The 24455-nt window shown below is 43.5% G+C and overlaps 1 protein-coding gene across 4 annotated transcripts in view; it reads left to right on the forward strand.

Annotated features, from left to right (window-relative positions):
- Nucleotides 1-24455, forward strand: part of CCDC88A (coiled-coil domain containing 88A) — a 552486-nt gene that overhangs the window by 95834 nt on the left and 432197 nt on the right. For all 4 annotated transcript variants that reach the window (XM_030196448.1, XM_030196447.1, XM_030196444.1 and 1 more), the window contains 2 exons: nt 7299-7407; nt 18080-18149. In XM_030196448.1, coding sequence (XP_030052308.1) covers nt 7299-7407; nt 18080-18149 — 179 coding nt within the window. The remainder of the gene's footprint in view (nt 1-7298; nt 7408-18079; nt 18150-24455) is intronic.

The raw sequence follows: 24455 nt of genomic DNA on the forward strand, positions 1-24455 counted from the left end.
TCTTTGTGCTGTAGCTCCACAGTCTATGGTGGCAGTTCTATAAGTGGGCACCTCCTATTAAGTGCTTTGATGCTGCAGAGTGAGAATCTATTATATAATGAACTTTAACGCAATACCACTTTATTTCTCATTCCGGTAATGAACTCTCCATACCTGACTGCTTAATTTACTCTATCACTTATGAACTATAATGCAATACCACTTTGTATTTCTCATTCCGGAAATGGCGATCGCCATTACGGCATAATGTAAGCTACATTGAGCCTGCAAATAGGTGGGAAAATGTGGGATACAAATGCAACAAATAACTAAATAAATAACAGCACCCAGATTCCATTATAGAATAGAAGCATAATCTGTTGTCGGTGCACATTACATTTAGGTGCCCACAGCTACACCAGCCATAGGCCTGGCATAACTGATGGCATCTAAATGTGGTAAGGGTGCATGTAACTTGAAGCCCCACTTGTGCTCCATCCATGTATACGCCCCCTTGCTTTTGCATGCTATAGCACTTAGGCGCACTGCTATAGAATAGCATATACTACACTTAGTGCACATAACCACGAGTGCCTGAATTGCCTTCACATTTTTTAGGGGAACAAGCACGTCTCACTATAGGAGAACGTTCTTGTACAGAAAAAGTTTTGTACCCATTTATAAGCAACTGCCTTATTTGAGGCCTCACCAAAGTTAGACAGCAACCAAAGCGGACTACCAGTGTACAATCAAAGCAGCCTTCTTCATTTTGACTATATCATCTGGACATGGCTAGCTCCTTTCACCAATGCTCATCCTGATCAACTTGCTTTTTGGGTCTGTAAGGAATCGGGTGCAATTATTTCTGCGGGAATGGCAGAAGATAAGATTCCTGTGTACTCAACACTGTAAAATCCGGTTACCATCTCAGATTTCTGTCAGTTCCTCGCAGCAGACCCCTAACCTGGTTGCAACTACTTCAAACCCATACCTGTGTGTTTCACAAATATGCAAATCTCTTCCAAACCAATGCCATAGAACCTGTTGCAGACCAGGAAAGGAATCGGGGATTCTGTTCTAGGTACTGGTTCGTTCTTGTAAAGACTAGAGGACTACATCCCATCTTGGATCTCAGGAACCTCAACCTGTTCCTGTTGCAAAGACGTTTGATCACTCCCATGCTTCAGGAAGTGTCTGTTTCATTCTGCAAAACAGCCATTACCAAGGTACAGTAGAGTCTCGATTATCCGATATAAATGGGACCAACAGGTGGTTGAATAATACAGAAAAGTGGATTTATGTTTTGAAGAGGAAGCAGTAACAAGAGTGTACAAGCTTAATGTGCTCAAGAACCTTACCTAGCACTACTGCTTTTTAACTAAACATGAAGCCAGGAAAGAGAGAATCTCAGGCAGATCTCATTAACGCTGTGGCATCACCTAAGTATGTCAGATAATCTAGAATGTTGGATAAGTGAAGATCATATAAACAAGACTCTACTATACTTCCTTTTCAGCCTTTCTTCGTTTCTCAGGGTTTTTAACATAGGTGGTTGTAGATCTGAAAGAGCTGTTCTGTCTCAGCACAGTGTGATGCCTCTTACGTAATAGATTTTGTATTGTAGTACCTTTGCTATAGCCATCAGCAAAAATTGTTTCCCACCTTTATTGGCTTTAAATCTTGACATTTTCTATAAAACTTTGAATAGATTGCCAAAAGCTTTGAATTTTGCTATACATCCAGAAATAATATAATATTGCCCCAGGCTCTAAAATACATTTAATAAACTTTCCTGAAGATTGGAAACCCTCTATATATCCATAAATAGGATAACAAAGGTTTTGTGCTTCTTGAAAAAAAAAAAAACTAAACTAGGGTCTTTTTGAAATAATTACAGGTTAAACAGATGATATATTTAAAGTGATTCTGCCCGGTTGAAACACCTGAGCTTCCCTATCTGCTGATATTCAGTGGCACTTAATTGGACAATGATGCTGAATTTCACTTCCAACTGCTCCTACATTGTCCAGTTAGTGCTGGGATGGTTCTTGGCTGGATCCTGGCCAGAGCCAGTACTTAACCAGGTAACAGCGATATTCAGACCGCTACGTAATCAGTTAAAATTAGAACAGCAAAAAGGCTGGCCTAACTTTATCTGTGGAACTAACCGGGCACTGGTCTGAATATTGGCACCCAGACAAAGTAGCCTTGTAACAAAATAGCCCTTGACAAAATAGCTCCTGAAAAAAAAAGCACTACACAAAAATTAGTAGTATAGTAAAACCTCTGTCTCTCTCTCTCTCTGGGGGTCCAGCATCTCTTCTGCCTCTCTGTTCCCCACGCCCTCATCAGAACTCTCTGTTCCTTCAACTCCCTCTCCAGTGCAACATCTTTCTCTCCATGTTCTGTCATCTTTGTCCCACTACCCTGTCCCCTGCTCTCTGGCATCTCTCTCCCTTCCTCCCCTTCCCATGGTCTGGAAATGCATTTCTTACCCTTCCTTCCCACCCACATCTCAACATAGTTCAGCATGTATCCCTCTTCCTACTGCCTGCCCTGCGCGGTCTGGTATATCTCTGGCCCCACCCCCCAGCAATCCTCCAACGTGCCTGTGGGCCGCTGGCAGTCTCAACAAGCTGCTTCAGTCGGCCCGAAAGCGTTCTCTCTGTTGTGTCTTGCCTAAATGGACATAGGAAATTGTGTCAGACGAGGAGGGACATAACAGTGGGAACGCTTCCGGGCCGCCCGAAGCAGCTTGTTTTCTTTGCTGACGCTGCTGGCAGTCCACATTTTGGAGTGTCGCCGAGGTTGGGGGGGGGGGAGGACAGGAGATTTTCTGGACTGCATAGGGCAGGCAGGAGGAAGAGGGGGACGTTCCAGACAGTGAGCATTGAAACTGGGGTGGCAAAGGGGAGATATATCTCTGCTCCAAGCAGCGGCAGGACTCTCAAAGGCACACAGTTGCAGGCGCAGAACAGGTAAAATACTCGGGGTGGGCTCTTTTGCTGGGGGCTCATTTGTCAGGGGCCAAATTGTAAGTTGGAGACTTTTTTTTTTTAATTTTTAGGGCTATTTTGTGTTTGCGCTGTTTTGTCGGGGTTATTTTGACCAGATATCTTGATTATCAGCTGGCTCCAGCAGTCAGCGTTTAAAAAAAGCAAAAAACACTGAGTGCTGCAGGTTGAATATTGACTGGAGAATATCCCTGGGCATGTTTTTGCCCAACAAGGATTCCTTATTTATAAAACAAAAGCTGGATGAGCTCTTATAATATTAGGTTCTACGTAAAATTATGTGTTGCATGCCAGCATATATTTGTGCAGTATGCATGCTTAGGGGCAGAATATAGGTGGAGTTATAATGTATTTGTGTATTTTATAAAATACGTACGTAAAGTATACAGTAACATTTTATACCTGTGAGCAAGTGTAATATGTACACCTTCAATCTAGGCACAGTTTCTTTTTTATAACTTGCACCTTTTAACATGGGTGAATTCGTTTATAAAGGCGGTTAATGAATCCCAATAGTAAAATTAGACATTTTATAACAACACAATCCAAACTGTATCAATAGGAATAGGTTATACATAGTTGCATAGAGCTATTACTAAATCCCCACAAATTAATCTTCCTTCCCATTCCCATCAGCTAGCTCAAAATGAAGCAATATAACAGGAGCATTAATTATTGCATTGTTAAATATATCTGAATATCTTTCCATTGTGCTTCATAACAATCCTGCCTCTCACATCTCATGGCTGTCGTCTTTTCTATTATCATAATGTGGCTCAGCCACCTCCGCCAACATCTTACTGTTGGTATTGTGAATTTGTACAGAATTGGAAAACTAGGACAACAGACTTCTTTTTGTCCTGAGGCCAATCAGGAAAACCAAAATTCAATAAGCATAAACTTGATGTTTAAAAATGAATGAATACTGCCAGAAATCGTTTTACGTTCCAGATAATTTTTTCCAAACCTTCCCCCCTTTATGATATTTCTACCACATATGAAAATAAGTTCCCTTCACTGCACATCCTCTCCAAAACTGATCTATCTAATTATGTATTGGAAATTTTACTCATCCTCATGGGAGTCGTGTATCAGTGCATTAAAATTTTTGGTGTACCTTCCTTCAGTTATTGAAATTCCAGGGTCTCCTTAAGAATCACCTTATTGCTGATGTCTTAATTCTCTTGAAGATCCATCTCCTGTTCCATCATCATAACTTTAATACTTTTAGGGCTTTTAGTTTCCTTATATAAAAGATATCAGTCCTTAGAGCCTACGTCTGTCAGTGATGAGTTATGAACCCTCTTTCATAATTCCCCAAAGACTTCCCTGCTCAAACAATGCCAAACCTGGACGTAATAAAGAAGAAGTTAGTAGGGCCTAGACAATACTCCTTAACTAAATAGTCAGATGAACGTATGTGTCCTGCCCTTGTAGAATCAAAATTAGTATTTAAAATTACATGTGTAAACCTAAAATCTTTTGGTGGTCCCCAGAGCTTTCTTTTGTCCACTTTTAGGCCTTTACATGAAAAAGTTTGGAAACCACTGCTTTAGTCACATTGAGGTCCAGTAAATAATAGGCTTCTTTGGGAGCCTAAATTTGCTTTGTGGCCCCCTTCATTGTCATCAATAGGCCAAAAAGGTAGCGACATTTGTATTAGATGCCCACAGCATCTGTGCAGCACAACAAGCAGGGTCTCTGAAATGGAAGAACTGTCCAATTGACATCTACAAAGATGTTCCACTTCTTAAATTACAAAGAGGACAGGATATGCAGGGCATCACCCAGCTCTTAAAAACTGGGTGATGCCCTGCATATCCTGTCCTCTTTGTAATTTAAGAAGTGGAACATCTTTGTAGATGTCAATTGGACAGTCCTTCCATTTCAGAGACCCTGCTTGTTGTGCTGCACAGATGATCCACTCCTTTACTTTAAAGTCTTAGAGACAAGCTATAATGTCTGTGGCAATGTTTTCTCTCCTTGGACACAGGGTTCTTTGAGGAAAAGCATGCATAATATTCTCACATGTGGGTGACATCATCCACGGAGCCCAGTGCGGAGACTGCCAAGTGCACTGTCATTTTAAATTTTTGAGGCATTGCCCCCACCACCCATGTGTGGGTGCCTTCCCTCCCGATGATTGAGTGTGGGACCAGCAGTCTATCATTTTATGTGGAGCAGAGAGGTTGATTTTTTATTTTTCCTCAGCGCCTCAAACTTTTTCTTTTGGATCCTTCCCTTTTCCAGGACATTTTTTCTTTATATTATTCTATTTTCAATATTAATTTTCATTTTTAAAAAAATTTTTGGCCTTTCCACAGACATTATAGCTTGTCTCTAAGACTTTAAAGTAAAGGAGTGGATCATCTGTGCAGCACAACAAGCAGAGTCTCTGAAATGGAAGGACTGTCCAATTGAAATCTACCAAGATGTTCCACTTCTTAAATTACAAAGAGGACAAGATCTGCGGGGCATCACTCCGTTTTTAAGAGCCTCTGAGCCTTTCTTTTAGCCAGGAAGCATTGACTATTTTTGGGTACTGAACTCCTCGAGCTCCCCGGGCCATGGAGCCTTTTGACCTAGTATCGGCCATTTCCCCCCCCAAGTCAACGAGGGTGCTTTTATTTTCTTCTTTGGATTTGTTGACATTTTTTTCTGGCTTTTCTGGTACTATTTAAATGTATTAATGGAAGCCCTTAGAAGGTCTTTCCCTTCAGTGGGGAATTAAATGAAAATAAACTTGAAACTTGGAAGTGTACTCAATATAATAGGACTGTTTCAGGCACATAAGTAGTGTGTTCAGTGCTTAGGTCCAGAGCACTGAGACATACAGTGTAGGAGAGCACTGAGACATACAGTGTAATCTCTGCCTGTGCATGCAAGTGAGGACCCTTAAAACCTGCATAATCCAGCGTGAAAAACCTTTTGGTTCTGCATTGACATTGACTTTGAGCATGGCAATGGATTCGGTACATGACGTGGAACCTGCATCGGTGTCAACATTGACATTGGGTGCATCGATGCAATATCGAGAAGGTCCGACATTGGACATGATACCGCCTATACGTAAGGACTCTATGTCCTTGTCATCGGTGCTATGCAGATCAAGGTACCTGCAGTGTGAAAAAAGCTAAGAAGCATTGACATTGCTGTCCTTCCAGGCACTCTTGCCCATACCTCCCATTGACATTGCTGTCCTTCCAGGCGCTCTTGCCTATAACTCCCATGCATCGATGTCCTTGATACATAGGAAGTGTCCATGCCTGAGTTCTCCTCTTTGAGATCTCCAAGGCTGTATCTCAGGCTGTGTCCACACCACTTTCCCAGCCGGTACTGACACCTACTTTTCAAGAGGAAATCTGGGCCATGCTCAGAAAGGAGCTTTCAGGGCTACTGCATTCACAGTCTATACAGGCTTACAGGGTGCTTGCTCCAGCCTCATCCCAGCCTAGCCCATTGATAAATTGGAGAGACTCATGGGAGAGGTCCCGCACACTGGCTCGGTTTACTATGGGGCTCATTTTCCAACCAGAAAAATGTCCAAAAAGTGACACAAAGCAGCATTTGAACGTTTTATTTGCCAAAACATCCAAGTCACTATTTCAAGGCAGCTACTGCTCATTACTGTCTGGAGCAATATTGTAGGTGGGATAGCCGGTTTGGACAAACAGTCTTGCAGAATCTCTTTGCTATTTAATTCAACTCCGCCCTCCGGTCCTTTTTTTTCCACCAGGCTCACTACCTACTTAGTTACCAAAAATTAATTTGTCATGAGCCTGGTAGCTAGTGAGTCCCATATGCGAGTATATTATGCCTGCTTGTCCTTGGAGAAAGCTAAGTTACTTACCTGTAGCAGGTGTTCTCTGAGGACAGCAGGCATATATTCTCACACCCCTCCCGCCTCCCCTTGGAGTTGTCTTCTTAGCTTTAGTACTGTACTGTTGGTCCCGCGCTCAAGTGTCGGGCGGGAAGGCACCCATATGTGTGTGATGGGGCACTGCCTCTAAGATTTAAAGTGACAGTGCTCTTGGCAGTATGCGCCCTGGGTTCCGTGGATGATGTCACCCTCATGTGAGAATATATGCCTGCTGTCATCTGAGAACATCTGCTACAGGTAAGTAACAGCATTACTACTTGATGTGCAGGAGACAGTGTTTTAACTTCTCCTGGCATATTCTAGGTTAGAGAGCTAATGTAGTTAGCAATTTGTCAGTATGAGGAAAGGGAAGAGAAGAATTAAGATGAGTGTTACTGTTTGACTATAATTAATTTGGGTTTATTTTTTTTTTTCTTCTCTTTCAGTAACCCTAAATCAGCTAATCAAAGAATAAATAAGAAAGTCAACAATGATGCCTCACTTAGAATACAAAATTTATCTATTTTGGTGAGACAAATTAAAAGTTATTATCAGGTAAGTTACTGTTTAATCTTGCTTTGTACATATATGATTTATTCTTTGTTACCTATTTTGATTTTTGAAGGTGAATATACCTTATATATATGTTTGTCCATAAGGATTTCCCCTTTGAAAATGTGCTTGTAGTTCTTGCAGTGTACCATGGGCTTTGTACAAACATGTTTGTTTTATGTTTATTTACATGCTTGATATACTGCATTACTGATACAACAGATCACAGTGGTTTACAACAAAATCACACATTAATAAAAACAGAAAAAGAAAGCCATAATCAATAAGATAGTAGTCACATACATCATGCATACAAGTAGTCGTACAAGGATACACAGCCATCATCTCTTGTCTGCAGTTCACACCACCCTAACCAGTTGTGGGGTGAGAATAGCCACATGCCAGTTTATAATAATGGGGTTTAAGTTGAGATTTTAAATTTAGTGAAGGAGAACTCCAGCCTAATCAGTGAGGGCAGATAATTCCATAGCTTCGGGGCCAGGAAGAAAAAGGCAGACTTTCTCGTTGAGTCATAGTGTGCTCCGAGAGTAAGCAGGACAGCAGTTAACCACAGTTGTGTGACGTCGTCTGATGGAGCCCCAGTGCAGATGCTGCCCAGTGCATTCATGTGTGCCTTCCCAACTGCCTCAACCATACGGGACCAGCAGTCATCTTTTTTTTTCTGCGGAGCTGAGAGGACCTTTTATTCTGTGCGCTCTCCTCAGCATGAATATTTTGTTGGCAGCCTTCCCTGCCCCTTGGTACTTTTATGGTGTGAGTAGCATAGGACCATTCTTTTTTCCGTTTTAGTTCCTTTTAGATTTTTTGGCCTTTTTAAGTTTCCTTTGGTTTTTCGCAGCTCCATGGCCTGCTTAGGCCTGAGCTTTCCAGTTGAGACTTGATTTTCTTTTGCCCTAAAATTGAGCCATTTGATTCACTGCAGCTATTTTTCCTCTGTTTTCACAGAAGACTCCCAGTGGTTTGAAGAAATGTTCATGGTGTGGCCTTCACAACTGGTGCTTGCCATGCTTTGGACCTGACCACAAGGCCTCTAATTGTGAACTCTGTTCTTAAATGCAGAAAAGAACCCTAGAGAGTTGAGAGGTGCTGTGTGAGAGATTTTTTGTCTTTTCTAAATCCAGCTCAATAACATCGGCTTGGAAAGCATTGGTTCCCATGGTTTCTGGAGCTGTATCAAATACTAGGGATGTGCTGGCACTGTGGCGATCTCCACTTGCTTTGACATTGGGCATCGACGGGTCAGAGGCAGGTTTGACAGGGGGAGCAGACTTTAGTAAAGTAGGCACCAGTGTGAGGCTGAAGGGCTGGGAGAGAGCTTGATATCGCTGCAGGGTTTTCTTATATTTTGTTCTTGTGATTACTTGTACTGTGCCAAAACTGAAAACTCTCTCTTCTATCTGGTCGATAATAAAAGGAGCTCATTGTGAACACTATCCACCCTGAAAGGTTGTTTTGTGGCTGTACACGAGGAATTGTGATATTGAATAAATAAGGTTGTTTTTGTTCCTAGGCATGCAACCAAGTGTTATATAATCCTTTCAAGAAAGCCAGTTAATCATTTGTTTGTGGAATATAACCATAGAGGCATGGTATGGTCGCACTTTCAATATACTAGAGCCCAGCTAAAGGACAGTTCACACTGGACCAAACTTGCTTTCCTTGTGCTATCTCCATCCTGCTGGTCTCATTTGGGAGAAAGCTTCCTCAGTCTTGATGCTCATTGCCATCGTTTAGTTCTACCTGCACTACATGAGCCTTTACATTAAGTCTTTGACAAGCAATGCGCTTAGGGTCGTGGATGCTGTCCCTCAGTTGCAGGCCACAGAGCTTTACTAGTTGGCCAAGAAGCAGCTGGAATGCAGGACATATCTAGCTAGAGGCACCTATGATACCTTGCCGACGTTAACAACCTTTTTGGGGAGAAGGTTATCAATAGAAATCAAACAAAATAAAACATGGAAAAGAAAATAAGATGATACCTTTTTTATTGGACATAACTTAATACATTTCTTGATTAGCTTTCGAAGGTTGCCCTTCTTCGTCAGATCGGAAATAAGCAGATGTGCTAGCTGACAGTGTATATAAGTGAAAACATTCAAGCATTACTATGACAGTCTGACAGGGTGGGAGGATGGGGGTGGGTAGGAGGTATGCATGGGGACATCAAAGCATATCATTGATAATCTAACAGGATGGGTGTGGATAGGTGAGGGGTGGGGTGATCAACAGAGACATACAGCTTTATGGTTTATAATGGGCTAGGAACCCCAGATCCTTGTTAAGCCCTTTCTGTTGGGTGTTAAAATATTCAATCATTCTGACTTCAAAGGTCTTACGTTCTTGTATGGTTTTAAAGTTACCTTTCAGGATTCTCACTGTGAAGTCACTGGTACAGTGTCCTGGTCCTGTAAAATGCTGACCAACAGGTGTGGGAACCCTACTGGCACCAGTATTGTTCATGTGATGTCTATGCAAATTGAATCTTGTCTTAAGCATCTGGCCTGTTTCTCCAATATAGCATTGTTCGTTACATTTTTTACACTGAATGATATATACCACATTGGAAGATGAGCAAGTGAAAGATCCCTTTTTGTTGAATATCTTTCCTTTGTGGGTGACTTTGGGGTCCTGTGAAATATTTTGGCATAGTTTGCAACTGGATAAATTACAGGGAAGTGTGCCCTTCTGTTCCTTTTCAGTCTGTGATGGAAGTTTACTTCTGATTAGCTTGTGTTTTAAGTTGGGTGGCTGTCGGAAGGCCAGTACTGGTGGGGATGGGAATATCTCTTTCAGTAATTCATCCTTCTGGAGTATAGGTTGTAGATCTCTTATGATTTTCCTCAGTTTTTCCAGCTCTGGATTGTATGTCACTACAAGGGGGATTCTGTCTGTAGATTTTTTCTCCTTGTACGGTGTTTTGAGGGAGGAGGCAGTATTCTTGGAGATTATTTTGGGGTTGTAGCCTTTCTGTTTGAAGGATGCAGTCAGGCTTTTAAGGTGTCTGTCTCTGTCCCCTGGGTCAGAGCAGATACGGTGGTATCTTGTGGCTTGGCTGTAAATGATGGATCTTTTTGTATGTGAAGGATGGAAGCTGGAGTTGTGGAGGTAGCTGCATCTGTCTGTGGGTTTCTTGTATATAGATGTTTGTATACAGCCATCACTGATTGAGACCGTGGTGTCCAAAAAATTGACTTTTTCTGGGGAGTAGTCAATTTTGAATCTGATTGTAGGATGGTATGTATTGAAGGCAGAATAAAATTGTTTGAGTTTCTTCACCCTCCGTCCAAATCATAAAAATGTCATCGATGTACCGGTAGTATTTTAGAGGTTTGGTCTGGTGTGTATTCAGAAATGTCTCTTCCAGCTCAGCCATAAAAAGGTTGGCATATTGGGGTGCTGTCCTGGTGCTTATCACAGTGCCCATTATTTGTAGATATATATCATTGTTAAAGCGGAAGTAGTTGTGAGTTAAAATGAATTTGATTAATTTTGTAATAGTTTCTGGTGAGTATTGATGGTCCAGTGTGGATTTTTTTAGGAGTCTTCCACATGCAGCTATGCCATCCGCATGTAGAATGTTGCTGTATAGTGATTCTACATCCATCGTGACCAGAAGGGTGTTAGGTGGTAGTTGCTTGATATTTTTCAATTTATTCAGAAAGTCTGTGGTGTCTTGTATGAAGCTGTTAGTTTTGTGTACGAGAGGTTTCAGAATTCCCTCTATGAATCCAGATATTTCTTCCGTGAGTGTGCCAATACCTGATATGATTGGTCTGCCAGGGTTTCCCGGTTTGTGGATCTTGGGTAGCATGTAGAATGTGCCCACAGTAGGCTGGTTTGGTATGAGTTTCTTCAGGTGAGGTTGCGCTTGTGTAGGAAATGTTTTCATAAGGTCTTTCAGCTGTTTTGTGTAATCCTGTGTGGGGTCCTCAGTTAGTTTCCTGTAGTATTTATTGTCTGAGAGCTGTCTGTGCCCCTCTTCAATGTATTTTTGTATGTCCATAATTACCACTGCGCCTCCTTTGTCTGCGGGTTTGATGATAATGCGTTCGTTAGTTTGTAGGGTTCTTATGGCCGCTCTTTCTGGTGGGGTAAGATTGTACAGGATTCTCTTTTGTTTGTTGGAAAGTTGGGATTTCATCCTATGTCTGAAACTTTCTATGTAATTATCCAGCTTGTAGTTTTGTCCCTCCTGTGGGGTGAAATAAGTGTTCTTTTGTTTAAGACTGTATTCCGGTCTGTTTGGTGTCCCTTTATTATAGAAATGTGTTTTACGGTGCATTTTTCTAAAGAATTCTTCTAGGTCTGAGTATAGTTGGATTTCATCTAGTTTCCTCGATGGGCAGAATGAGAGCCCTTTGGAGAGCACGGAGACCTCATGCTGTGATAATTGATGGTTCGAGAGGTTTATTATCCCCATTTGGTTTGGGGAGAAGGTGAAATAGGTCGCTTACCTCATTAAGACACATACTGACACCTTTCAGTCCATTTCTCGGCAACCTCCTGCTGCATCCTTCTCTACTAGGAGGTTCTCGAGTGCTCCTAGTCAGAGACCCTACTACTCTCAAAGGTGTAGGTTTCCTCCACCTTGTTCTACTTAGGCCCAACCCTAGCCTGGCTATGCCAGCCGTGAACCCAAAAGTCTCAGCCAGCAATCCAGTCAAAGCAAGGAACGAGCTTTTGACTGGTTCCAGGAGAGCATAGCTGCAGTCAGAGTAACCATCCCAGATGGCCTACCAGTTGGGGAGGCTAACTTTTTTTTTCCATCAGACGTGTGGCTCCTTATAGCCTCCGACCAGTGGGTTCTACAAATAATCTGTTTCGGTTATGCACTTCATTGACTTCAGAATCCACCAAATTGCCTATCAAGAGTATCATTCATCAGCTCTCAGCATAAGCAGTTATTTGTAGAGGAAATTTCCGCCCTTCTACAAGCCAGTGTGGTCAAATCCATTCCACCAGGGGAAGAAGGGAAGGGATTCTATTCCAGGTACTTCCTTGTGCTAAAAAAGAGGGAGATTTTGTCCCATTCTATACCTATGGACACTGAACAAATTCCTAGTCAAGGAAACATTTCAGGATGATTTCCCTGGGCACTCTTTTCCCCATGATTTAGGAAAATGATTGGCTATGCTCTTTGGACTTAAAGGATGCCTGTACCCATGAACGTGTAGGGTTAGGCTGATCTTTATATGCCCTCCCCCACCAGGGGAACCTATCAGTTCTTTATCCAAGATTCCCATGAAGAGGTCAAGTGAAATGGAAATAAAGCACATACACAAAATATATATAAAAAGTAAAAGCAAAGGCCAATGCGGAGCGAACTCCTCTTGAACCGCAGAGATTCTACAGAGCTGGCTCAGAGATTCACTTCAGCCCTCTTGTTTTTATTGGTAAGCAATCAATGCCACATCATCATTAGATTCAAGAACCAATCACATGTTATCAGCATCATATGGAAAACATTACTCAGTCATTACCTTTCATAGGAAAGTTCAGCAGAATCATGGAAAATTGTAATATCAGAATATGTCAGCAGTTGTCCTTCCAGCATATTAGTAACAATCTGACCTATATTTTCTCTTTCTAATTCAGTGTCAAGTTTCTGGTCAGGCAACGGATCTTAAGTCACTTAATGCTGACAAATCTATGATTTCCCAAAAGCAAGCTGTAATTAAATTTATTGATCAGGGACACAGTTTCGTGTTCTTTATCATTCTGCTAACCTCAGAAATATGTGTTATGTCTAGCATCTATCTCAACATTAGCTCAGTGTTCAGTGAATTATTATCATTTTAGTTGCTGTAAGCAGAATCATCTAGACTGCAAGCTTTTTGCTTCCCCTGATTTAATTGTTACATTAAATTCCTGGGCAGCTCTTCATAATCATTTTCAACCCGGACCCGGGGATCTCTATTCTCAGACAGATTTTCCAGACCATCACCCACATTTCCATACTTCCCAGTCACAGGAAGTATTTCAGATTCTGCATAGGGAGACCCCACTACCAGTACTACGTTCTGCCATTTGACCTTATGTCAGTTCCTATGGTCTTTATCAAATGCCTAGCAGTAGTTGCGGCATCACTACACAGAGTGGGAGTGTAAGTTGTTTCCCTATCTGGATGACTGGCTGGTCAAGAGCACATCGCAGGAAGGGGCGCGGAAGTCCGTGCAAAGAACTATTCGGGTGCTAGAGGTACTAGGGTTTGTTATAAATTATCCCATGTCCTACCTGCACCCAGTACATCAACTGGAATACATAGGAGCCCTGCTCAGTACAGTGGAAGCTTAGGCCTTCTTGCCCCTAGTGAGAGTGGATGCCTTGATTGGCTCCTTAGCAGCCAGCAGGTCACAGTTAGACAAATGTGGAGAATACTAGGCCCTGTGGCCTCAAAAGTGTATGTCACTCCCATGGCTCGCCTCCAGTTGAGAGGGGCCCAATGGACTCTAGCTTCCTAGTGGTTTCAGGCCACAGGGAACCTAGCAGATATGATCCGATTCCCCCCAGATCTAGTTCAGTCCCTACTCTGGTGAGCAATTCAGTCAAAATTGACCGTTGGACTACCATTTCAGATTTCACCCCCTCAGAAGGTGTTGTCAGTGGATGCATCCAGCCTCATGTAGATGGGCTTCACACCCAAGGGACATGGTCTGTTTGGGAAACAGATCTCTATATCAACCTCTTGGCACTAAGAGCCATATGGAACACTATAAAGGTTTTTCAGAGATGGGTTACGAAACCAAATTGTACTCGTTCAGACAATCAGGTTGTAGTGTACTATGTGAGCAAGCAGAAGGTTATGGGATCCTACCCCTCATGTCAGGAGGCAGTGGGGATGTGGCCATGGGCTGTCCTTCATGGGATGGTCTGTATCTGGCTGGCAAGGAAAACAACCTGGTGGACAGACTGAGCAGGGTGTTGTAACCTCACTAGTTTTTCTCTCAACATGGTTGTAGCCCGGAAGATTTTCCAAGAGTGGGGTACTCCTTCAGTGGATCTTTTTCTACTCATCTCAACAACAGCGTCCCTCATTTCTGTTCCAGGCTCCGGTCATGTGGCAGACTAGTGTCAGATGCCTTCCTCTTACATTGGGGGGAGGTTCTTCTGTATGCATATCCTTCCTTCTCATAGAGAGAAGACTTGCTGACAGTCAAGAAAGATCGGGGAATCATGATCCTGTTTGCACCATTCTTTACCAGGCAGATCTGGTTCCCACTTCTTCTGAACTACAGAACCTTGGTCTTCCAAGGAACCATGGAGGTTGATGTGTTTTCCGACTCATCACACAGAATGAAGGGTCTCTTCTGCACCCCACCTCTAGACCCTGGCCTTCATAGCATGGATGTTGAGAGCATAGAACTTCAGTCCTTGTATCTGCCTGAGGGTGTTTCCAGAATCTTGCTTGCTTCTAGGAAAGATTCCACTAAGATGTTCTTTTAAATGGAGGAGGTTTGCCATCTGGTGTGAGGGCAAGGCTCTAGATCCTCTTACTTGCCCTGCACAAAAACTGCTTGATACCTCCTGCAGTTCTCTATCTGCTTTGGAAACCAACTCTGTAAGGGTACATCTTAGTGCAATCAGTACTTATCATCTTTGTGTAGGAGGTAGGCCTATCTCTGTACAGCCTCTAGATCAATTCATGAGAGGTTTTATGTTGACTGCTGATGAGAGCTCTTTTTGAACTGCTTGACTTCTGTCATCTGAAGTATCTGACCTGGTTTTTCACACACATCGCATCCTACGTTTCTTCTTAAGGTGGTGTTGTAGTTCCATCTCAACCAGTTAATCGTTCTGCCAACATTTTCCCCTAAACCTCATGCCTATCCTGGCGAACGTGCTCTGCATATCTTAGACTGCAGATGAACCTTAGTTTTCTATCTGGAGTGGACTAAACCCATAGACAGTCCACGGCAAACACACACTTTCCAGTTGGCTAGATGATTGCATCTCCTTTGCTTATTTCCAGGCTGGGCTGACTCTTTTTGGTCATGTCATGGCTCATAATGTCGGAGCCATGGCACTTGAGATCAGCCTCCATCGAGGAGATATACAAGGCTGCGATGTGGTCTTCAGTCCAAACATTCACATCACACTACTGCCTTGAGCAGAATACTTAATGTGACTACCAGTTCGGTCAGACAGTCCTGCTGAATTTGTTTGGTATCTAGAATCCAACTCCATCATCCTAGGCTCAATTTTTTTTTGTTCCATGCTACACCTTTACAACCAATCCTATATAATAATTCTCACCTCCAACGTTCTGTGCTTGGGACCGTGGCTCCTTGGCTGGAGGTGGTCTGTGAGGCAGACACGCACTGACGTCACTGACGTCAAAACAGCTGATTGCAAGGCAAGGGGCGGAGTAGGGAAACACGCACAGCGTGTTTCCCTACTCCTCCTACTGCCTCGGAATCAGCTGTCACCCCCCCCCCCCGCGCTATGGCCCCCTCGAAACCCACCCCCTCCCGCGAACCTGTCGATCCCCCCCCGCCGGAACGCCGAAAACTGCCGCCGCCGTTGTTATACTACCTTCCCTTCCCGTAGGTTGTTGAATCATCTTAGAAAGTTTAACTCCGTGCGTCTGACGTCAGACGCACGGAGTTAAACTTTCTAAGATGATTCAACAACCTACGGGAAGGTAGTATAACAACGGCGGCGGCAGTTTTCGGCGTTCCGGCGGGGGGGGGGGGGATCGACAGGTTCGCGGGAGGGGGTGGAAGAAAAAAAAACGCATGTTGGGGGGAGAGAAGAGGGTGGCCAATCACAGCATGGATGCGAGTGGGGGGGGGGGGGGGAGAGGCCGGCCCAGGCTGGCACATGGGAGAGAGAGGAGCATGGATGCGAGGGGGGGGGTCATGGAAGGGAGAGAGGGGACTTGCTGGAAAAGGATGAATGGAGGCGGCAGGGGACAGAGGAGCATGGATTGGCCATGGATTGGGAGGGCAGGCCTCAGGGAGAGAGGGCAATTGCTGGATAGGGAAAATGGAGGTGACAGATGAGCATGGATGGGCATGGATTGGAAGGGCAGGACTCAGGGAGAGGGGAATTGCTGGATAGGGATGAATGGAGGGGACATGGGCATGGATGGATATGGATTGCAGGGCAGGCCTCAGGCAGAGAGGGGAAATGCTGGATAGGGAAAAATGGAGGGGCCAGGTGACAGATGAGCATGGATGGGCATGGATTGGAAGGGCAGGACTCAGGGAGAGGGGAATTGCTGGATAGGGATGAATGGAGGGGACAGATGGGCATGGATGGATATGGATTGCAGGGCAGGCCTCAGGCAGAGAGGGGAAATGCTGGATAGAGAAAAATGGAGGGGCCAGGTGACAGATGAGCATGGATTGGAAGGGCAGGACTCAGGGAGAGGGGAATTGCTGGATAGGGATGAATGGAGGGGACAGATGGGCATGGATGGATATGGATTGCAGGGCAGGCCTCAGGCAGAGAGGGGAAATGCTGGATAGGGAAAAATGGAGGGGCCAGGTGACAGATGAGCATGGATGGGCATGGATTGGAAGGGCAGGACTCAGGGAGAGGGGAATTGCTGGTTAGGGATGAATGGAGGGGACAGATGGGCATGGATGGATATGGATTGCAGGGCAGGCCTCAGGCAGAGAGGGGAAATGCTGGATAGGGAAAAATGGAGGGACCAGGTGACAGAGGAGCATGGATGGGCATGGATTGGAAGGGCAGGACTCAGGGAGAGGGGAATTGCTGGATAGGGATGAATGGAGGGGACAGATGGGCATGGATGGATATGGATTGCAGGGCAGGCCTCAGGCAGAGAGGGGAATTGCTGGATAGGGATGAATGGAGGGGCCAGGTGACAGAGGAGCATGGATTGGACTCACACTTTCACTCTGACTCTCAAACAGTCACTCTCACATACACTCTCCCAAACATACACACTCCGAGGAAAACCTTGCTAGCGCCCGTTTCATTTGTGTCAGAAACGGGCCTTTTTTACTAGTTTGTATATAATTTAAGGTTAATTAATTTAATTCAAAGCCTCAACATTTCAAGTCCCTTTTGTCCTAGCATTGTTGTTTTCGGTGAGCCTAGTAGCTATGGATTCACAGATGTGGGAATACAACTGGCCTGCTTGTCTGCGGAAAAAGTGAAGTTACTCAGCTGTAGCAGATTTTCTCGGAGGACAGCAGGCAAATGTATTCTCAAAACCTCGCACCTCCTCATGGAGTTGTCTTCAGCTATATCATTCGACTTAGGGACCATTGCTTACGCATCAGGCAGGAAGTCACCAAATATACCCTAGGCAGCGCTGCACCAGGTACATCGGTTGATGTCACCCACATATGAGATTACTTGACTTGCTGTCCTCGAAGGACACATGCTACAGAAGAGTAATTTCACTGTATGAATGGTGGTTAACTGGTTCAGATATTTTCTTAGTTGGGATCTGGGATGGATTGAAGTTCTGTATGAAACATCTGTAAGCGTTGACAAGTTGGGAAAGTTGAGTAATTGTTTTTTGTTTTTTTGTTTTTTGGGGGGGGGGGGGGGTTAACCAGTTTAGGATTTTTTTTAAATGCTTTTTTAATTCCTATTTTAAACTGCATGGACTTGATTTTTAATATATAATAGTGGCATAAATGCAGATGAAATTAAAATGTTTGATCTATTTCTACAGGAGACCTTACAACAGCTGATCATGATGCCTTTACCAAATGTTTTAATAATTGGGAAAAATCCATTTTCGGGTAAGTTAATATTGGTATAGTGTCACGTTTTATTAGTGATAGGAAATTAAGTGGAGCATAAAGAAAATGAAATTTATGTCATGCATTATTTGATGTATTAGTACTTACATTTTAAATAGCCATATGTGTAAGAATTTTGTCTTTTTTTGAACTGTAAGCTTCATTACTCCTAATCTTTTCCCTGCCTATCAGTTAAAGGCATAGTTTGTCTTGGACATAGCCAGTAGCCCATTTTTAGGGAGCCCCGGGGTGGACTGGGGAGGGGGAACCATTCTTCTCTGCTCTCTCTCCCTCCCTCTCCCCCATTAAAATTTTTACCTTTGCTGGTGAGGATGTCCAAGGCCTGCCAGCTGAAGAGCCCGGCAGCTCGAACCCCCCTTCCTCCAGTGTGAGGAAGTCAATGGTGTTCTTTCCAGCTGCTGATGCTGGCACTTATTTTGCAAACCCAGTTGATGGTCGTGAACGGAGCATGCGCAAGGAGTGCCAGCATTGACAGTCACCAAGTTCTTCACACCGAGGGAGGTTTAGGCCACAGAGCTCTTCAGTTCTTTGCATGGATGGGTGACCCCGCCAGCCATTCAGAGTACTGCAATTTTTGTATGTGGGGGGGCAGTGGGCCAAGGCCCTCCCCCAGTAGGGAGATCAGATTAGTAGCAGAGGGTGAATTATCTGCACCTCATCCTCCGCACCTGCTCATTTGTAGTTGTAGCAGGGTGACACACACATTTCTGTATCTCCTTTTATTACATTTCCTCTCCCCTGCTGATTTCGGAGATTTTCTTTTTTTAACCATTTTTTTTCTCTCAGCATTTCCATTAGCTTTTCTGATCTTCTTGTCATCTTTCTTTAGCTTTTGTTATTGGTTCTGTTTCTTTTGTTTTCATCCATCCTTTTGTGTTTCCCTTTATCCTGCCTATATACTCTTCCATTTGCCTCTCTCCTTCCTACTCACACCTCTTGCTCCTCACTTTTCCATATACATAATTCCCTCAACCCTTCACCTCTTTCTCTCATCTCTTCCTCTACCCTTCCCTCCTCGCCCCTCTCCTACATACCACCACATTCCTTCTTTATGTTCCTCTTCACTCATCTTTCTTCTTCATCCTTCTTTCAGCAATTCTTCCTCCCCTCTCATCTTTCCTCCTTCCTCATCCTCCCTCTTCCTCTCCCCTTGCATTTTTTAAATTCTTCCCTCCACCTTATTTCACTCCTCACATATCTCGTGTCTCTCAACTTCCACCTCCTAAACACATGCTCCCTCTCTCTCTCCTTTCCCTTCCTCCTCCTGGCGCACACACTCTCCCCTCCATCCTTCTTGTCACTCTCATCCCCCTTCTGTCACACCCTCTTACTTCCCCACATCTCACTCCCTTCCTGGCAGTCCAGGATAACTACTCTTCTTCAGTCCTTAGGATTGATATTCCATTTTACCAAGAGTCAGTTGTTTCCAGCACAAATCTTGGCATATCTGTTAGTGATATTCAACATAGTCTTAGGGAAGACACTTTTCCTGTTGTTCATCTGCAAAAGATTCTCACTCAAGTCAGGTTCTACTTTCCCTACCAGGTCCTGGGGTCTGGGAATAGGTTCAAGTTCTGGGCTCAATGGCCTTTATAAGAGACATTATTCCATGGGGCCAGATTCCACATCAGACCACTTCAGGGGTTTCTTTTCAGCTTTGGTCTCCCTCTGTTGGACCCTCCAAGCCAAACTCAGCCTCAACTGGTGGATTCAGTGCAGCCTTCCTCTGACAATTCAGAAGTTCTCTTTTTCTGCATGTGGTTATCATGCCATATCTGGGTGCAATAGATTTCAGATTCTTTCCAGAAGTCAGACAGTCAACCTCCTCCTGAATTGCCAGATGTGGAGATAGAGCGGGCATATTTGGCAGATTCCTTGTATGGCTTTATTCAGGCATTGAGCAGGCAGATGTCTTTGTCTGTCATAGCCTGTTATTTTCTGTGGTTGCACCACTGGGTGGTAGATGCAGCTTCAACTAGCGACTGATTAAACGTCCTGTTTGGTGAGGACATAGTGAAGTTGGTGAAAGATCTGGATAACTCAGACTCGGCGTCTACATGAGGACATGTCTAATTGTTCTTTCCATTTGGGTCAGGCTTGCCCTCGTTTTAAATGTTCCAGGTGCTGTTGTCTAGGGCAGCCTAGTTTTAATCAGAGATCCAGGTATCTAGTCCAAGCAGGATTTTGGAACTCCAGACTTCATTTTTTGAGATCCTCCAGATTTCTCCTGAAGGGGTGACAGGGCGCAAAGTCCCTTCTTTTCTTCCTAAGGTAGTTTCCTTAGCATCCCTCCGGACCGGACCAGGATTGGACTGTTGGGTTGTGCCCGCCTACCAGCAGGTGGAGACTGAGAAAAAACTCTGACTCTAGAGAGCCAATAGGAGCCCTGGCCATGTGACCTTAGCCTCAGTATTTTCTCAGTCTCTCAGCAGGTAGGAAGTGAGCCCATTAGTCTCTCTCCTTTTCTCTTTAGATATTACAGATATTTGTGATAATTCTTCTGTGCCTGGAATCTTATTTAGAGGCTTGACAGGGTTTCCTTTCTCTTCTTTCTTTGACAGCCTCGGGGGTGTTAAACTCTGGTGTCTCGAGTCCACCCCCCTTCCTCCCCATCTCCCTGGCTTAGCAGGGAAGGGCCGTCCCTTTCTCTGGAAAGGTGTACCGTCTTTGGGAGAGGCAGCCACTTTTAATAGGCAGCTGTTTTTAAAGAATTAAATCAAGTAAAAGAAAATTAAAAGAATTAATTCAATTGAAAGGAATTTAAAGGAAGTAGTTTTTGCTTTCCACAGGCTTATAACGAGCAGGTAGCTCTTCTGTCTTATTCTGTTTGAAGAGTCTTTATTTTCTTTTCTGGCGGAGCTATTTAAAAAAAAAAAAAAAAAAGTGAAAAGTCAGCGTCTGTGACTTTAATCGGCGGTTTTTTGTTATCTTCATTATTTTTCCTCTGCTATCCGGCATTGTTAGCAGCGGTAGTTGTAAAAAAAAAAAAAAAGAGAGGCGCGAACTGGTAAGCGCGTGCTTGCTCTTGGACAGGTCTGTATAGCTTGGGAGCTGTATTGACGGTTCCTGTCGGGCCAGAGGCTAAACCATGTTTTGTGCGGCATCGGAGGTTATCTGTTTTTCAGCGGCACGGATTTCCTGCTTCTTCGTCGGTCTGGTCAGTGGTTTTCTCCCCCGAACTTTATTCTTCTCATTTTGGCGCGCTTGGCCGCCATTGTTTTGCTTGCAGCTGCAATTTCCCTTGACGCGGCAGCGTTTTTCTGCTTTTATTGTGTTTGGCTGTTTGTGCAATGGAAAGGAGATACTGTTTCTCCGGTAGTTGGGGCAATTGGTAGTATATTTTCCCCGCAATTAATTTTTACATGTATTTTTCAAGCTATTAAAAAAAAAAAAAAAAAAAAAACGAAATGTTACGATGCGAATGACGCTCATTTTGTTTTTCCTCTGTTTTTTCTCCGTCGGGGACTTTTTGGTTGCTAGCAATGTTGTGAATTAAAGTGCAGCTCAGTTGGCGATTTCTTTGTTCTTGGCAAGACTCCGATTCAAAGTGCAGCTCAGTCGGGAATTCTCTGTTTTAGACAATGTGGCGAATTAAATTATATCTCAGCTCCAAAATAACCAATTTCCTATTCCTTTCCCTTGTGTGTGATGTTTGGAGGAAAGGTCTTTGCTATTGTCTAGCGCAGTTTTTATGGAGGTCCAGTGTGTGTCACTCTGTGTCTTTCTCATTTCCTGGTGAATAGGACTACATTGTCTAATAGTCAATTGATTAGTACTTTACAAATCTGGCCATAATATCTTAGTTCCTTTCAAGCATTTCCCTTCATGGCTATGATGTTATACAGTGTTTTAAGAACTTAACAAACATTTTCTATGGCATAGGCTATCTGGTTCAGGTGCCATTGTTTGGTACTTTACAATGCTGGACATAAGATCTTAATTCCTTTCAGGAAATTTTCCTCCGTGGCTATGTTCTTATACAGTGTTTTAAGATCTTAACAAACGTTCTCTAGAGCGTAGGCTATATGGTTCAGATGCCATGTGCAGTGAAATACATTGTCTGATACTCAATTGTTGCGTACTTTGCAATTCTAGACATAAGGTCTTACTTCCTTTCAGCAATTTTCTTTCATGGCTATGCGTTCTCTTTGGCATAGCAGATGACAGCTGCATAGGCTACATGGTTCAGATGGTTCTCATATTCTAGGAGACTCAGTCCTGTCTACCGAGCACCCAGTTTTCTCAGATGCTTTAGAAGGCATGTTTTATTCACGTCTTCTCTACTTTCCAACTGTCTTGGAGTTTCTCATGTGTTATCTTAGTTTTCTTCTAGGACTTACAAGATATATGTCCACTTAGGGAGTAAAGTTATCCGGTCAATTTGCATTTTCTCCCACTTAAGGATAGTGGGAGGTCACGCCATCTACTTGTATTTTTGTTTCCTCTATTCAGCCTGGGCACATGGTAAACATTCTGGTTTTGTCCAGTATGACCATCCATAACATCTGCTATCCCTTTCTCTTCCTTACAGATTTTAGGGTCTTGTTTCAAGCTTTCTTGATGTCAGGTACAGTCTTGTCTCCTGTGGCACAAATTCACCACCTTTTCCGTAATAGGTATTTTTCAAGTCTATTCCTTTTCATTTTCATTTTATTCTTCCTCTCGCCAGAGTTTTTTTCTCTTGGAAGGAGATTCACTCATTTTCTGTGCATTTTTTGCCATAAGGGCATAAGTGTTGCCATAATGGGAAAGGCCAAGAGTCCCCATCCTGTTTTCAGATGGGGTCAATCCAGATTGCAAATACCACATTCATATCTTGTAAGTGTGCATCTGTTCATCTCTGTACATCTCAGTGAGGAAGGAGGCATGACATGATACGAGGTTTGGGGAGATCCGGTAAAATTAAAGGCCAGTGTGTCTCAGTCCACGCTCAACATATGGTGATCCTTTCATTTTCATTCTATATGTCCTCATTCCAGACCTTCCTTTCAATTGGAAGGGGATTCTTTCACTTCCTGTGCATTTTTGCTATTAGATATGAGTATGGTCATATGGGGAAAGTCTAAGAGTCCATTAAGCCCAGCATCCTGTTCTCAGTTGTGGTCAATCCAGGTTGCAAGTACCACATTCATTTCTTATGGATGTGGGTCGGTACATCTTAGTACATCTCAGTATAGGAGGAGTAATGTCCGTGATACGAGGATGATAAGGTCCTCATTACCAGTTTTCTTGCCCTGCTCTTCGGTCTCGTGTCGGCTCCGCGCACTTTTTTTCTTCAGTTATGGTCGTAGTAGCAGCGGCGCACATGAAACTACGTCTCGTCGTTTCATCCTTTCCATAGATGTCTGGTTCATTACAGACAGTCTTATTGGCAGAGTTGTCAGGTCAAGCAACGGGTGGTGCATTTCGGGCACACCCTAGGTTATGGGGTGCATGTAGCCAGGTCTCTCATTTGAGCTCTCTTTTGAGCTCTCGTGTGATCTCATTAGATTTCATAGCATGTTTCTATTTTTTCTCTCTTTGTTTAGTCAAGTTGGCGCAGACTGTTTTTGTCTTCTCTACAAGCGTCCCACTTTCTGTTTTCTCTGGATGTTCTTGGGCCTTCGGCCATTACCTTGCTCTATTTTGCAGAGCAAAATTTTACTTTCTAGCTCCCAAGAAGGAATTTTTTCTTCATTCGCTTTGGAGTCTCGGTAGTCTTTTTTGGGCAGCTTTTCACTCTGTCAATTTCGTGACCATTGAAAAAAAAAAAAAAAGAGTTCTCAGTGGATAGTACCTTAAGGGGAGGTCCCAGTTCTACAACTATTTCTTTTCGCTCTGACCTTCCATGTGCCTCGCTTACTCTCTTGCTAAAAAGACTTGTCAGCGGCAGAGATAGATGCCCTCTCGTATCCAGATATTTATCTCTGATGGAATCCCTCCGCTCAGTTGGCCTCTGTATTCTCACTAGTGGTCTGGTGGTTGAGATTGAGCATTCTTCCTGCAGGTATGCCGGGAGCATATACACAGTGACCAGTTTTTTGATGGCTGCATCTGTGAAAATATATATGTATATTTATAGTTCTACTACATAAGTACATATGTAATTCCACACTGGGAAAAGCTCAAAGGTCCTATTGAGCCCACCTTTCTGTCCACGGCCAATCCAGACCATGAGCACCTGGCTAGATTCCTAAACGTACAAACATTCTATACATGTTGTATATGTTTCTAACAGATGAAAGGTACTAACAAGTGTCTACTGTTGATTTATTCCCGTTTTCACTAATTGGGGTCTACGACAAG

This window comes from Microcaecilia unicolor, chromosome 3 (genome assembly GCF_901765095.1).
Source record: "Microcaecilia unicolor chromosome 3, aMicUni1.1, whole genome shotgun sequence".
Classification (NCBI taxonomy): Eukaryota; Metazoa; Chordata; class Amphibia; order Gymnophiona; family Siphonopidae; genus Microcaecilia; species Microcaecilia unicolor.